General features: G+C 37.1%; 2 protein-coding genes across 2 annotated transcripts; one reads left to right on the top strand and one right to left on the bottom strand.

Moving 5' to 3' along the window:
• The first annotated feature begins 852 nt into the window (after nucleotides 1-852).
• On the top strand, nucleotides 853-11847 carry LOC139779145 (peritrophin-1). Its single transcript, XM_071717408.1, has 3 exons — nucleotides 853-1043; nucleotides 8640-9050; nucleotides 10367-11847. Exons 1-3 carry the CDS (start codon nucleotides 995-997, stop codon nucleotides 10675-10677), a joined length of 771 nt encoding a protein of 256 aa, XP_071573509.1. The 5' UTR covers nucleotides 853-994; the 3' UTR covers nucleotides 10678-11847.
• On the bottom strand, nucleotides 11834-16972 carry Cpap3-d (cuticular protein analogous to peritrophins 3-D). Its single transcript, XM_071717411.1, has 5 exons — nucleotides 16812-16972; nucleotides 15302-15520; nucleotides 13966-14233; nucleotides 12685-12819; nucleotides 11834-12467 (listed from the first exon to the last, which is right to left on the bottom strand). Exons 1-5 carry the CDS (start codon nucleotides 16864-16866, stop codon nucleotides 12452-12454), a joined length of 693 nt encoding a protein of 230 aa, XP_071573512.1. The 5' UTR covers nucleotides 16867-16972; the 3' UTR covers nucleotides 11834-12451.

A 16972-nucleotide genomic window follows, 5' to 3' on the forward strand; every position in this document is an offset into this window, starting at 1 on the left:
GAATCAATTTGTACTACATTACTGATTTGGAGAATTTAACAGAATATGAGATTGAAGATTTTTGGATGATTTATGATGTATCTCCTTTTCATCATAAGTCAATTTTGTGCCATTTCTCAATTATATTTTAATGTCAGTATAGTAAATTACTGGAAATGCGACTTTCTATTCATTTATCTTTCTTTCTATCTATTTTGTTGTTTCACATAAACACAATTATTATTATTATTATCTTTTTATACTGCGTATTATTGATCAATATAGAAAAATGGATTGACGAGGAAAATATTTTAATAAAAGTTTCGGTATTGTCAAGATAAGATATTTATTAACTTAATTACCGGAGCAATGATAAAAAAATTACACTTGTATTTACTTAGAAGCCATAGTATTTAAATCGAAGATCTTATTTTTTCCTCTGTTAATTTATGTTATCCACAGACGATAGATCTTAATGAGAACTAAATAGAAAATGAGGTCGTCAGCTACTATACAAGTATCATTACGCCCAAGGAAACATAAACAGTCATCCAAAGCAGTCGAAGCGTTAAGCACGAGCTAATGGCCTTCCTCAATATATAATAAATCACCGCGGGTATAACGATTATTATTATTAAGGACGTGTGTAAGGACTGTCTCTCTTTTAATGAGTCACGCGAAGGGATTCCATGGTGACGGATGCGTTTAACGACGGTGTCATCGGGCGACTATCAGCTTTAGAACGATAGATGAAATCAGGTGTGTTCTCCAGGTAGAACCTTCCTATGCGGCCCAAGAGATCGGCCGGGGATGGAGAGTGGGGCGCTCATATAAGACACCAAGCAAACGCCTCTCCCAGTGACCAGTCTCGACACGAAAACTCATCAGCCGAGCTTCCTCGGCTCCCACACGACGACGCAGAGAAAGAGAGAATATATTCCCCAGGCGTAAACCAGGAATATTTTGCCGACTAGGGATTGACATTTCGCGTTAGATCTATCGCCGTTTTCGCAGGATGTCGCAGCAGATCCTTCCGCTCGTCCTGGTGCTCCTGGCCGCGCAGGGTGAGTCCTCTTCCGCTTCTTCTTCTTCTTCTTCTTTTTCTCCTCCGTCTTCTTCGGCTCCTCCTTTGTTACTCCTTGCTTCGCCTTGAGGTTCTTAGAGATTGATTGATTGAAGCGACCGCGCAGATTAATATTATTAATTTATCTATCTATCTACGTGCTTAGATATATATTAAATATTGCTTTAAATTTATCATTAAAAGACATTTGATAATTTTTAATATTCTTAATGTCTGTTATCCATTACTAATGTTCTCAATAAGTAATCTCATCTCTTAGTGTTATCATTTTATTAATTTAAACTTTATGTGAAATTTATGGATGTGTAATCAGATTTTTTTTAGTAAAAGCAAATTACCATAGTTTTTAAAATTTTATAATAATAATAATGTTAATTTTATAATGATAACGCGATAAAGTTATTAAAAAGAATACATAGGCATTTAATTAAATTTTGTTTTCCTTTTTTTAATAAAAGAAGATCTTTTTTACGTCACGTCTTAATAAATTTAATTATATCTAGATATTTAATTAAATGTTTTTTTATTTTTCTCTCATTTTTTGTAAATGTCTTTTGTAATAATTTTCATGTTCTTACAATTTTGGGAATTTTATTAATTATTAGTACAGAATATTTTTTATGATATTATATAAATTAATTATTTCAATTTTATTTTTTAATTTAATAATTACATTTTGTCTTCGGTAACATCATTAACGAGAAATTAATTATAAAGCATTAAGAATTATAATTAATAATAATGTATTTTGATAATAAAAATGTTTTGAAAAATCTTAACAATTCCTATCAATATTTATAAATTATAAACAATAATTATACATATTTCTTTCGTTACGATAACATCAAAATTAAATGTTTACCAATATTTGTTTAAATGAAATCACGGAAACGACATTCTAGAAGTAAATCGCCTTTGATCTTGACTTGATCTATCGACCGTTCGGCTTTCACTCTCGAGATAGGTACGTCCGCCTGGCTATCTTTATAAATAATAACAGTCGATCAATAAAACCGAGACGTACTGAGCGAGGTGCGAGAATGAAAACGGTGAAATTTCCACGCAGTTGTTGTCGTTTCGCAGTGAAACTGAAAAACCGCACATCGTTCTACTTTCTTTTATAAAGCGATGAACATTGAACGTTATATCGATTAAAGCGATCGTCCTCGTGTCCTTCGCGAGATCGACGATGATTCATGAGAGCGACCTACTTCATTTTTTTCATTTTTTCATGAGCGGCGGTTTCGTATCATTCTATCGATACTTATTATTTATTATCAGTCACTAGTATTTATTGTCACTTTTGCATTAGATAGGAAATATTAATTTTCTATAAATAAATATAAATTATAATTTACCCATGAGTTGGTAATTAGAATCTTATTTCGTTTTTTTATTGATAACATATACAAATTTAATTAACAATTGAATTAATACTGAATAATTTGTAATATATTAAATTAATAATTCCATATTTATTTGACAATTTTTTGATGGTAGTGAAGGAAACCGGAAGGCTTCTTTAACTCTCCCCGTTCTTAAGGGGGTTCTAACTAATTTTACATAACAAAATTATTATATAATTATTGTAAAAAATTATAATAATACGACAACTATATTTCATTAAATTAATCTCATGTTCGCGAAAGTAGAAAAAAAAACTAGTGGGCGTCAAGTAATTTCGTATGCCAAATTACATAAATACCAATCTGATAAAGGAGAACAATGTCGTGGAGTTAGATAATGAGCTTGGGTACAATTTTCATTGCACAATCCTCGCGACACTGCAGAATCTGTAGTAAACATCGAGTCCACCGCTCCGCAATTATTACACGCATCTCCGTAAGAACAATGGTGGCCATTCACCAGGTTTCACACATCTCGAGAACTTTCTCCCGTGTGCCGGGAGTGAAAATATGAAAGTAGCTCACTCTGCAGTTCTCTCTCTCTCTCTCTCTTTCTCTATCTATCTCTCTGCTTCTTTCCGTTCTTCTCTCGATTATTTATAATTATTTAGCGAACACCCTGTGGGGTGGAAATATGCTACTTATTATCTACTAAAATTTTGTAGTTTAAATCTTTAAATATTTCTCTATAAAATCTTCTTTTGCTCTAAAACATGAAAAGCAGAGTTACTTCAATTAATGTATGAACCAAGTAATCTTATTTTTAATTTCTAATTGTCTACATTTTTTTATAATCATATATAAGTCATTTCAAACTTGATAGATATCTTTTATCCACGGATTCTTGAACTTGACGTTCATATCACCTTTTTCTTTTTTATTTTTCTCTTCAGTTTTTATCTTTGTTATAATTTTATTTTCAATTTTTTTTCAATATTGTATTGTTTCTTTTCAGTATTGTTTTTACTATAGTAAGACAATTTTTTTTTATTTTTAAAAATTTTAATTTATATACGTCTTATTATTCAATTTTATTTTTAATCTTTCTTTTCAATCTTTCTCTCTCTGTAGATTACAATGTTTACATATCATAAAATATGAAAATCATAAATGCCTTTTCATCATATTTTTGTTCTTTTTTATCGGGATTCGTGTCTACGATGTCTATCGATGATAGTGGCGAAGGAATCTATCTGATCTTCCTCGAAAAATATATGATTGTCGATAACTCACATCTTTATAACGCTTACGCAAGAGGTCTTACTTTCTACGGCGACATTTGGAAATATTACTTCGGGACTGACCGGCAGCCACCGTGCGTAATCTTCGCGTAGAAAAGAGTTCCATTCATTCATCCATTTATTTATCTATCTGCTTCCCACGCCTGCTTTCCCGACGCCTGCGCTTACAGCGCAAAGTTGCAACGTTAACGTGTTGGCCGATTCCGGAAGTGGCGATGTAATAGCGTCGAGTAAAACGTTTCGCTCGACTTGAATTATCGATTGGACGATAAAAAGGGTGCAGATAGGAAGGAAAGGAGAAACGGATCTCGTAAACGCCGTTGTTGTTCCGACGCGGAACGCGCTTTTGTCGAGGAACACGTTGCGCTTTATCGAGTCCAAGCTATAAGGCGGGGCACTAGCTTCACGTTCCTCGGGTGTTCTTACGTTCTACCGGTCTCAAGAAGGATCGAGTTTGCTTATTTATCATGGAAGGAAACGTGAGAAAGTCAGGAATGAAAGAGAGAGAGAGAGAGAGAGAGAGAGAGAGAGATTTATGATTTAGTTTGCTCTTTGAAAATAAGTCGGATACATTTTTTCGTCTAATCCAGTAAGAGGAATTTAGGTGACATTTAATCCGATAGCAGGAAATTTAACAAGAAACGTTTTTATTTCAACTGTTTGCGTGACATTTAACTGAAAATTTTGACAAGTAGCCACTGATATTGAAAAAAATGAGAAATGTTAACATGATAAAGATAAAATCCACCTGGGAAAGAAAAAAATCAGTGAAATTCAGACATATATATTAATATCTTCTAAGCAAAATTTATTTCTTGCAGCGAAAATTCAGTCTTGTACAAGAAAATAGTTTCCTCCGAATAATCAAACGATAAAATTATGTGAAATACTTTTTCAAGCTATTCACATTTTTATTGCGCGTTATTTCTCAAGTATACTTTCTAAAAATTAACGATGATGCTTCACGCGCTCTGATCATCCATCACCGCCAATAAATCTATACCACGCCGCGCGAGAATTCTTCCCGCGCGGCGCAAAGTCGATTCCTCGTAAATCCAAGGCGAGGGACTTCCTTAAACCGTCACTCATCCGGGGCTTCGTGTTTTGCGCGGAGCGTGAAATGCTCCTCGCGAGGAGCAAAGCCGCCGCGCTGCGCCGCACCGCGCCGGCCGATCCTGCTTTCTGCGGCGAGCCAGTTGCAGCCGCCGAGAGCCATTGCGGCTCCGAGGCTACTTGCCTACAAGGAGTCGTAAAGGAAGGGAAAGTAACCCGGTGCCATGTTAACTAAGCGTCTCGTTTGCGTAATTCGCCACGACGTCTCCGTGGATGTCTCCACCTATTCGCGGCACCGTGACGACCGCGCGCGCAAATCGATTAATCGCGCCGGTCTTACATCCAACTGGATTTATCTTCGTCATTTTTCGAGCGCGGGATCGCCCTCATGGGTGGGCCACAGCTCTTATTGCGGACCCTTGACGGCGATAATGAAGCATTCTTGAGAAGCAGGATAATGCCTGATAATCGCATTACTGTCTGAATACGTTGCAGTCGTCGACGATCGTAGCGAGAATTTCTTCTTATACCTCTTCGAGAAAGAGATAAGAATCTTTTTTTACATTCTTTATTTGTTTGATTAACGAAAAATAAGTAAAAATAATATCTGAAATCGATAATTTTTATTATATATAAATATAGCAAATGTATTTTTTTTTTTTAGTTTATACCGCATAATTGTAGAAACAGAGAAAATAAAAATGCTATAGACTTTAATTTTGCAGCAAAAACGAATTTATCTCAGGAATCAAAATTTCCAATATTTAATATTCTTGGAATTTAAAATTCCATTACTGTTTATTATTTTACGCGCGAAGTGAAAGAACGTTAGAAATACGTTTCAGAAATACATTTTTAAGTTACATTTATGAGCTTTTCAGATTTAATACTTTTAAGATTTTAGAGTTTTAAAAATATATAATTGGGGAAATGCAGATATACCTATATTTAGCGATTCAGATATTATAAGGATATTTTTAGCGATAATTAAGGCCACAGTTTACGCAATCCATGCCGGTGGAAACTCACAATCTCTAGACGTCCTTTCTCAGACGGGCAAAGCTTGCTTCCCCACGAGATTATTCGTATCGTGAGATCGATCGTGCTTCGCTTTCCTTCCCTTATCCGTTCAGACTAGTTGGCCAACAACGTGCAACTTTTCTATGGCTAAAGGCTATGACATAAAAGTGTATTTATAGCATATAAACGTGATAATCAACGAGACGATTATACTATCGAGATTGCACTATTATAGTTTGATAGAATCTGTTCTGTTTTGTTTTGACGCTTATGTAGATGTTGAAAATTCGGAAAACCCTTTTCAAGATCCTGATTTTCCTTTACAACGTCCTGAAAGATGTGAAATTTCGTTATTTCGGTACTTATGCATTTTTAGCATACCTTGTAATGATACTATGGATTTTATAATCAAAGATAATTTGACATAATATAGTATAATGAGTCTCACTATTAAAGTCTCACTTTAATAACGTAATCAAGATTGAGATGAAAATAAAAGTTTTGAGGCGTGGTACCACACATTAGAAATCCTTTGCGAAATGGTTTTAGAGATAGGGTCATGATCCCTCGTTTTGCTCCGAGCACCGAGAGACAGAACCTGTCGAAGATTCCGGTCGGTTCCTTTCTGAAGATCTTTTATTTTCATCTCAATCTCGATTTGCAGATCCTGAGAGAGAAAGAGATTGAGCAAGAGTGAGGGCTCCATTCCATTCTCAGATTGTATCTCGGGTAGGCGGAACAATGTAGCTTACAAGTTATAAGAAAACAGGAGAAAAAAAATAAGAAGAGATGAGAAGTAAAATTGAAATTGTCGACGAATGATATGCCAATTTATACTTTTTGTTTCATAAAATAAAATTAATGGAATCAAGAAACTTCTTCCTTTGCAAACTAAAATAAATTAATATTATTGTGGAGAGAGAGAGAGAGAGAGAGAGAGAGAGAGAGATTTTCCTATAATGCAACATTAACTTCTTAGAAAGTTAACTAAAAATAAAATTTAAATTTAAAATTAAAACAAAATTGAAAATTCACATTAAGTCAGGATTAAAGTACACATGAAGAAACAAGATCAGAGTGAAAATGAAAAAGAAAGTAAAAGATAAAACTGAGAAAAGTTTATAACATAACTTTATCGCTTGACGATGAAACATTCTTCCAACTGGAAACGAGGATGAGAATGACATTAGGCTAATCGACCGGTCGATCGAATCTTTCGTGCGCTAAAGGGGGACCGATAAGGTCCATATAGAGGTGGAGCAGGGGTGTGGACCAGAACTGCCCCCGAAGGTTGCAAGTCAAGGCTATAGGCACTTTCACTCGAGAGCAGTCTTGGGAGCGCGCCTCGTGCCGGCTTCCCACCTTATTTTACTATTTGCTTTTCCGTCGAATCATTAGCGAAACGATCGGACATCATGGTAAAACGGCGCCAGCAGTTTATGTTGCGTACTTTCGATTTGCGCATGCTACTCCGACGCAGATCCTGAATGAAAATACAATAGTCTCTTTAATTCCTTAATTTAATTTAGAATTAAAGATAAAAAGAATAAACATAGAAATACAGGCATTACAAAGTAACGTTGAGTGACTTGTTCAAATCTTCTAGAAAAGCGTCTAGGAAAAGTTGTAAAATATTAGTCCCGTATGAACCCCGTGAGAAAAACAACATATTTATATCCTTATGAGAGGAATGTCCTGCACTGAGAAAAAAAATTTATTAATCCCAAAAAATATTTAGTCCGATACGAGCAACTAAATATTTTAACTATTTAACTAATGGAATTTAACTAATTAAAGCAACTTAACTAATGTTTAGTTAAATTGCTTAAAATATTTAGTTGCTCGTATCGGACTAAATATTTTTTGGAATTAACAAATTTTTTTTCTCAGTGTGAATGAAAACATATATATCCTGAAAGGACGATATCATCTCGGGATCTAGTCTCAATTTTTCATTCGACGTGGATGTCCTTGTGCGAAGAATTGCGCATAATCTTTCGCGAATCGGCGAAAGAGATTCGTGATGTCATCCTGCTGTGGAATATCAAACATTTTCTATGTAACGCGGATATACACTCCGTATCCCATTTCGTATCCTTGAGCGATGAATTAATTCCGCACATGTAACTTTCGAATTGACTCGACAAATTTCGACTTATCGTGACGCTAAGGCTGCGGTCCACTTGACGCTACAAATGCTTCGAAACATTTTTCTTCTCTTTTCTTTCAATGAAGAAAGAAGGAGAAGAAGAACGCTCCAAAGCATTTGTAGCGTCAAGTGGACCGCAGCCTAAATGACTGCGAAATTGCACTTCGCCAGAATCAAATTTATATGCCGGCATATCCTTGATATTCGCCGAAGGACGCTCGGTGTCCTTCGACGAGGACACGTGCAGGTGGAATTCGTGATTTTGATACGTCGATACGTGCACTCCGATATTTCGTAATCGCGGCTCATTAGACGGGGAACGAAAGGGAAAGGAAAGGATAATTAACACTTATCGAAAAAGGTTAATGACGCGATAAATTGGCGGATAAATTTGAGAGCTCCATTAATGAGCTTCTAGATAATTTACGTAGCAACGATTAGCGTTGAGAAAGTAGGGAATTGAGGCAAAAGGAAACCAGGAAGAGGAGAAGACTATTATCTTCAATCATAAATTAATCATGCACGAATGAGGAAATAAGTATTCTCCTAAATTCCACATAAAGAGACCAAGCTCCTAATCTTCCAAAATAGGATTTCTCTTCCTCGCCGTGATCCCAGGCATTATTCGAAACGATCCCATATCCCAAGGAGTACGATGGATAATCCGGCTAGTTGTACTAGTGCGTTTACACTTTCGCGCTTTACAGGCTCGCTTGGCCAGAAGCAGCAGCAGGAGGACCCGTGCCAGACGAAATCGCGAGTGGTGGGCGACGCCGAGTACTGCGATCGCTATTGGGAGTGCGTGAATGGTCGCCCGGAGCTGTTCGACTGTCCGAACGGCCTCGTGTTCGCCGGCAAGCACCGCGGCGTCACCGAGGGCTGCGATTATCCGTGGCGCGCGAACTACTGTGACGGCAAACGCCAGGCGAATCCGCCGATCCCGACCGAGCACTGCGACTGGCTGTACGGGATCTTCGGCCACGAGACGTCCTGCACCAGGTACTGGACCTGCTGGAACGGCACCGCCACCGAGCAGCTCTGCATAGGCGGTCTGCTCTACAACGAGCGGGCCAGGTCCTGCGACTGGCCCGAGAACGTCGAGGGATGTCAGAAGCATCGTAAGTATGATCGAGAGGCCGAGAGGTTGCGAGCGGATTTTGTTAGAAAGTTGCTGGAATTTATATATCAAGACTTGAGACGCGTTTGATGAAGAGAGAGATTAAACACGGCAGTTTATTGTCTCGCACAAGAAATGATGTAGTTGATGATCGGATGCTGTTTGAAAACCGTGAAGTGTGTTAAGGAATATTTTTAGGAATAAGGAAGCGCGATATTTCGCGAATAACTCTCATCGAATATACTTTAAGTTGGATCTCTTCACTTTCTTATTTATCTTCGTAACCGGAATTAATTGCATTCGGCTGAATTTAAACGGAGGCGCGGTTTTAGACTGATTGAATTCGCGAGTAGCGGAATCGCGCCTATAACGATCATTTTCACTTTCGAAAGTGGGCGGACAGGACGAGATGCGTTTCCTCGTATCTACTTCTCGGTTCTTTCCAGGAGTCAGTGCCCCAAGGAAAAATGGGCGAGGCACTTAATTAGCATTCGAAGTGAATTCTCGTCGCGCCTTTCTCCCCCTCTTCGCCCTCGGGAACCGATAAAACCCGCTTATTAATTCGCATCGCCTCTCTCTGAATGTCAAACGCCAGCCGATGCATCGATCGTACACGCGAGTTCGTATCTCTTTTTCAAAAGGTTGAAAACTAATCAAGAATATTTCAAAATTCAGATAAATATTTAATATTTCTTGCAATATTTTAAGAGGAATATTAGGAATTAAAAGATATTAGGAAGACAAAAAGATTAATCAAAACGTATATTTTAAAGTAACTTTTCACTTATAAAAATGCTTTGTTTAAATATTCATGATGTTTAATTAATAATTGAGTGATTAGTTAATTTAATATTTTTGGAACTTTTTGAGAAGTCTCGAAAATCACGGTAATAACTTTTATACATATGCAGAGTGAAAAAAAAGAGACGAATATATATACACTGCATAATTAAATTTCGAATTAACCATCGTAGATCGGGATAAGATCCCGAATGAAAGTTTTCGACTTTCACCGAGTCGATATCACGTCAGTTCGCAACGAAGCAATAATAAGAAATTCATCAAAAAAAAACGACCGACCAACGCAATTTGCTTTTTTGCTACAATAAAATATTTCGAGTCTCTTAATAATAAACAAAAAATAATAAAATAAATTAAATTTATTAGAGTCATAGATAATGGTTGACATACTTTTATGTATATGAACAATACGGTCTTGCATATCTCGGTCGTCATTAACCAGTCCTCGAAAGCGTTGAGAGCCTTAGGCACACGTCCCAGTTAGTCTAGAAATAAGACGCAGCCTAATATTTGCAGCGCTCTGCAACGACGACGCCAACGGCAACGTGCCGCTGGGCAAGTCGTGCAACCGTTACTGGCAGTGCCAGGGTGGTTACCCGCGGTTGCAGCGCTGCCCGGCCATGCTGGTGTTCGACAGGCGGTCGTTGAGATGCGTGGTGCCGCCGACGGAGGACTGCGACGTGCCCACGACACCGCCGCCCACCGAGGGCGAGCTGTCCGACGGTCGCAACGAGCAGGAGCCTGAAGAGGAGAACCTGCCGCCCGGCGTGCCGCCTCTGCCGTCGGGCGCCCTGCCGATTCCCCTGCGGGCGCGTCCCAGGAACTAAAGCCGCAGCAAGGTCGTCCTGTCCCGGCCTTGGAAGGACGAAGGAAGCGCCAGGAGATCCCTTCTCGATGAGCGAGATCCCCGAAAATCGTCAATCGACGCGGAGAACTCGAGCAGTTCTCTCTCGTCGAGTCTCCCCCAGGTTCTCGCGCGATCTTGCAGTTCCGTAATTTCATAATTCTATAGAATTCTCGTAGAGGATCGAGATTTTTAAAACTCTTAGATTTTTTAACGTTCCGAAATCAATACCCGAATGTCGGACAAGTTGAAGTCCCGCGCGATTCCGTATTACTTCCTCAAGGAAAAGTTCTTTCTCCTGGATAAAATTTTGATTTCACCTTCGCCATGTAAGGATTTAATTTTCAGATACGAATATGAAATTCAAAGTTGAGCAAAAGTGAGAGTAACAACTGCTTATTAATTACACAGTTCTCGGTTCTTCCTAATTAATGAGGAACGAATTTATTATTTCAATTAATTCACGAATAAAAAATGCATTCGTGAGAAACTTATCATTTCAATGAATTAATTTGAGATCTAAGATAAATCAACTTACATGAAAAATGGAAAAAAACTTTCTAGCTATTTAATAACAGAACATAAAACAGATGATAAAAGTTCTCAAAGACACTTGAATGTTTTTTACAAATCTCGAAAAATTGTAATAAAATCAACCAAGCATGATCGATCTCTTAAAAGTTTCAGGTAATATAAAATAAGAGTCTTATGAAAATATTAAATAAAACCTAAATTGCAAATGAAAAGTAATATGGAATAAATTGCGACAAATTCAGTGAAATGCATTTTATCAGAATTGTTTTTCAAAAAACGGAATTAGACTTAATAAAAAAGGAGGAAATTATTTTTGGGGACCGAAACTTGTCTACATCCATCGATCCGTCCATGTCTTTGATCGATCGAGCTCTTCTCCCCCTTCAATGGAGGTTCGTATTATTAATTGATAACAATGTTAATTAATGAACATCTCGTTTTTCGGTTCCCGAACCGTTCACTATTCGCCCCCGTCGCATCAGTCGAGATGTAAATATTTTCCCCACATCCTCTCACTCTTTCCTCTTCTTCCCACATCCCCCCGCGCTCTCTTAATCGTAAGACTCGTACCACGTATATGTAGATCGATTGGAATAAACTGTACGTTGTATATTTTTTATACGCATGTCCAGATTTTATTCAATGTTGCCTGGCTGTACATTGTTACTATATTTATCATAAATACATTATATGTATTACATATCGTATTGCATAAATACACTATATGTACTACATATCGTACTTGCTCTTCACGCACTGCACATGCAATTGGTCCCCTCTAAACGTCTATTATCAATAATAATTTACGTTTGATACATCTTCGTCTATTGGCAACGCCGAACCGAAATCTAACAGGAATATACATCTATTATTCTGATTTTACTAATTAATTTCTTCTAATTGTTCTCTGTGTATAAAAGATATTAATAATATCTTGTAATTTATGTTCGTAATTCTCTTGATTTTTATAATTGATTTCTTTCTTAGCTTTCTTTATCAATTTCTAGAATCAATCGTTGTCCTGCGATAATTCAATTTTCTACTATTTTCCATGATTATAAACGTAATCTTCTTTTAGCTTTATCTGTAAATCTTCTAATATTGTTATACCTCTTTGTCAAGATTTAATTCATAATCGGATGTATAATTTTTCGTTGTTTGATGTTCGTTGATTTGTATCGCTGATTTAAAATACCGGGTGATTGTCAGGAACATCTCCACGTTTAAACGCCATTTGAGCTAAAAAATATATAAATATACAGTTAGAAAATTAATATATTTTTACTTACATTCTACATTAAACTAAATTGAATTAGCATATATCTCGATTTCGAGATAATAAATAGTAGTTTTGTATTTTATCGACGATATTTTAAGACTTAAGTTTAAGTTTGTTTCAAGTCAAGCAGAAATTAAGATCTAGATTTGTAGCTTTTAAAACATAAATTATACAAACCAGTGAGGAACTTCTTCCGGATCCAGGCAAGTCAGGCTCACCGAATCGAATAGTTTTCCTTCTCCGCAGGTAAGAAGTCGTGGATGTCCGTCCACACAGGTGATCAACCTACCGCAATCACTCGGCACGGGGAATCTAAAAATTGTGCCATTTGTAAATTTTTGGTTCGCGTGGATAAATAGAAAAATCTCAATTTACAATTTAATATCAATGTTTAATACGAATTTTATTAAAATTTACAGCGGGATATTTACAATTTCGTGACCGAGACAAAATTTAGCAGTTGCAAGTTTTATTGCAATATTAAATAAAAACTTTCTCATTTTTATCTTGGAAGATCGTTTCTCGGCGTTCAGAACAGCATAATTTGGCATAATTCGAGGGGGAAGAATAACGTGTTTGTTAACGTGGCAAAAAAATTGAATATTTAAACAAAACATGCGCATCGCCATTTATTTCACCGTCTCTTTTTCTCTGTCTTTTACTCTTTCTCTCGATTTTTCTCAGAAGAACGACCGGTTCTTAAATCAAAGCGCCACGCATAAACGATGTGGCATTTAACGACGTTGACTCCTTTTACTCTCACGATCTTCAGTGGCGGACAATATTTCTTCCCAGTGGATCTTTCTCGTAATAAAAGAGAGAAATAGGAAAAAAGAAAGAAAGACCAGGATGAAGAATTTTATTATACCTTGCGGTTGCGTGTGGTAAAATAATTACACACACATTTCAATAAATACGCAATCGGGAATTTATACGAGTGCATGGGTCGTGCGCAGAAATCTGACGATACGATCGAATATCTCTAGATTTTGATTACAATTGCTGGGAAGAGAACATAAGAGATGTGTTGAGCTGTCGAGAATCTCGAATATAATCAGTCACCAGAATATAATCTTCAGGGAAATATTTAAATTAGATATGAGATACGAATATATAAATATATAAGATAAATTGATTTTGATAAACAGAAAAAAGAGAATATATTGCATAGATTGTGTTGCAGAAATTATTGCAAGCTTAATTTACGATTAATGTAATTGATAAGCCACTTATCAATCAGTATTAGGAAAGAGAATGGCATTGATAACAAGTTTGCTCACAAAAATTTGAGAAGCTAAATTCTTTTAGTCTTTCAAGAAGCGAGGAAGAAAAGAAAGCGAATACTTAAAAATGTCACGAGTGCGTAGACCCCAGGTTTTATTTCCGCGTGAACTCTCATTAAAGAGTGATTTCTCGGAAGTGCGTCCCGTATATAATCCGCCGTGGCACGTACATTACCTCGGGTAGGGCCAGAACTTGGCGGCGGGGCTGTGGGGGGGCAGTTTGTGCGGGCACTTGAATCCCACTATAGTCTCAGGGTTGCAGAAGGGGATGAGCTCGTCCGGCCAGACGCACGTGTGGGTCTTGGCGTTGTAGACCAGGCCAGGGTCGCAGTGAGCCTGAAGCGGATCACCGTGGACGCACTTGATGTAACTGGTGCTGCAACTGTCGCTCTCTGGGTACATACCGAATTGGTACTCGCAACCCGGGCTGCTGATCGGCGTGTCTGGAAAGAAGGAGGATCGAGAGTTCCGGGATGAATTTGAAAATAGACTAAACGCGCCATTTAACAAGAAAGAGATTTCTTACTTCATATTTTTTTTCATAAATATTGTAAAAGTAAACAATTCCAAATCCTCCTGGCCGAAAGAATATCTATTTAGAATAAAATGCATCGATACGTTGTTACTGGTTTTTATTAGCGTCAACTTTATTTGGCGCAATAAGTATGAAAAACAAGACTGAAAACTGGAAAGTCTGCGACTGCGTTTAAACGTTAAGCCGGTTGAGAGATAAGCGATCTAAAGAGATTCGCTTGAGAGCGAAATTATAATGATTGACGTTAACGTGACCCACTAAAGCCGCCAAAAAAAATCACTTGTGTCATACTGCTCGTACAACTCTTACTTTCCCGACAATGTTTCTTTCGCATGACTGATTTTTACATTTATATAAGTTACATGGTTTTACGAAAAAACAGTAATATAAATAATAATAAATATATATTTAAATAATAATGAAATGACACACCAACTTTAGTATTAATTTATTTAATTGTATATATATCTCATTTTTTATTTTATGTCGTTTCTACACGGAGAGAATTTTTTGTTATATTTTACCCTTAAATTCACTACAAACTTGGGACAACTTGGCAACCAAGGAATTTTTAAAATATACAAAAGACATTTTACAAACAATGTGGTAAAAATTACCAAGCAGATTGGTAAATTTTGAAAAATTATTGAAATTTCCTAGATATATTTTAGTAAAATTAATCAAACATATTTCATATTTGAATGTAATAGATATTAATATTTTTTATTATGGTGGATATTAATCAGAATAGCTCGCATAAAATTCTTGGTGGTACATGTTGTCCCACAACTACCATGATTTCAGGGTAAATTTTAAGAGAAAATTCTCTCCGTGTATGCGATAGCACTTTTTCAAATAACATCTTTGTCAAATGTTCAGTACTTCTCTTAAAATGAGACAGATAAAGATCGAAGAAACTTTCAATAAGTATAATAAACGAGTGATTCGAATATCGTGAATGTAGCGTGGTACTTACAGTCGGCCTTGCGATGGCCGCAATCGACGGCCCAATTATAATTGCAATGATTATGGACGGCACCGTGTCCGTCGAATAGAAGTCCGTTCTCACAGTATTCGAAGGTCAGCGTGCCGTTCGTGCACAAGAAGAAGGCCCCGCAGTCCTCGGGGTGAGCGTAAGCGTGGATCCCGTAAGGATCGGGGCATGGCGGAGCATCGAGTAGTGCGGCACCTTGGGCTGTGAAATGAGAATTTGCGTGACAAAAAAATTACAATTCTCCATTAATAATAAATCTTTATTCTTTTAATATAAAACTTGAGTGAGATAATGTTGTAATAATTCTTATGCAAAAATATTGTGTAGGTATACAATATTAATTAAAACGTAATAAAACGGAATATAATTTACTTTTAATACGACATACGTATTATAAATTATAATTTATTATATATAATAAATTATTGCGTTTTATTAATGTATATTATATATAAATAATATATAAAAATATGTATATATATAATTACTCTATATTAATCGTTATTTCGCGCGTATTTGTGCAAACTTATGCAAATATATATTTTACTGGATTAATGAAAGTAAAATGTGTTTCATCATGATTATGGAAAAAAACACATACGTTGACAAAGCGTAAATTATATATGTAGTTTAATATAGCTCGTTTTTTTTTTAATGACGCATTTTGTGACGCATTGTCTTATTCGAATAAAGAATAAACGAACGAAAATACCGGAAAACAGGATTTTGTCGGTCAAGTTTGATTACGTATAGATTTAAAAAAATTCGTTTTGCATGACAGCCTCGCGAATGTCGGTTCTCTTAAAATTTTTTCGCGAACACGCGAAAGTGAAACTTGCGACAGCGTGGCGAAATATAACGCGAACACCATATTTATATCTTCCTATACAGAAATGCAAAAAAGATACGGAAACATAAACGATTTATATCAAGAAGTGAAGACTCAAGACCAAAAAAAATAGCGATAATCGATAAATCAAAATAATTTTTGAAGAAATTCTTGCAGGCATAAAAGAATGTATAAAATAGATCGTTTCAAAACATAAAATTGAAATATCCAATAATTTTTTAAGATTTAGCGCAATTTCTCGTAAAAAAAATAAAACTTATTAAAAATAACGTTTGAAAAATTATCCCGCTACACAATTCAACTACGTCGCAGATCGCCCCGTTACGTTTATCATCGATCACCTCGGAATGTTCGCCGTTATGTCACACACGCGGATCTTAACATATGGTGTCTCGTCGGTGAAAGCCCCGTGGGCTCGAGCATGATGTTGCAACCTGTCGGGAGTCCACGGCGAGAAAGAAAGCGTTCACGCCTGCGAAGAGGCAGTCCTCGGTGCACGGAGGAAGACGAGAAGCGCATTCCGAGGCGGAGATGCACACGCACGGAGATGCGAGAGGTATAGGGTTCGAGCGCGTAGGCGAGGTGAAGGTAACCACCTCGCGGGTTACGGTGGTTGGCGGTGGACGGTGGTGGTGGACTTACCACGTGCCAGGACCGCCAGGAGCAGCAGCAGGGTCACGCTCCGCGAATAGCTCATCTTTCCGGCACTCTCTTCGGCTTGACTACTGTCTCTGACGGCGAAGTTGGCGATTGGCGCGCACTTTAGGTGTCGGCCTCGGTGCACCTCCGGACGGGAGGTCCCG

Source organism: Temnothorax nylanderi, unplaced genomic scaffold, assembly GCF_030848795.1.
Source record: "Temnothorax nylanderi isolate EJ_2023f unplaced genomic scaffold, tnyl_v1.0 TNYL_tig0212_pilon, whole genome shotgun sequence".
NCBI classification, from domain to species: domain Eukaryota; kingdom Metazoa; phylum Arthropoda; class Insecta; order Hymenoptera; family Formicidae; genus Temnothorax; species Temnothorax nylanderi.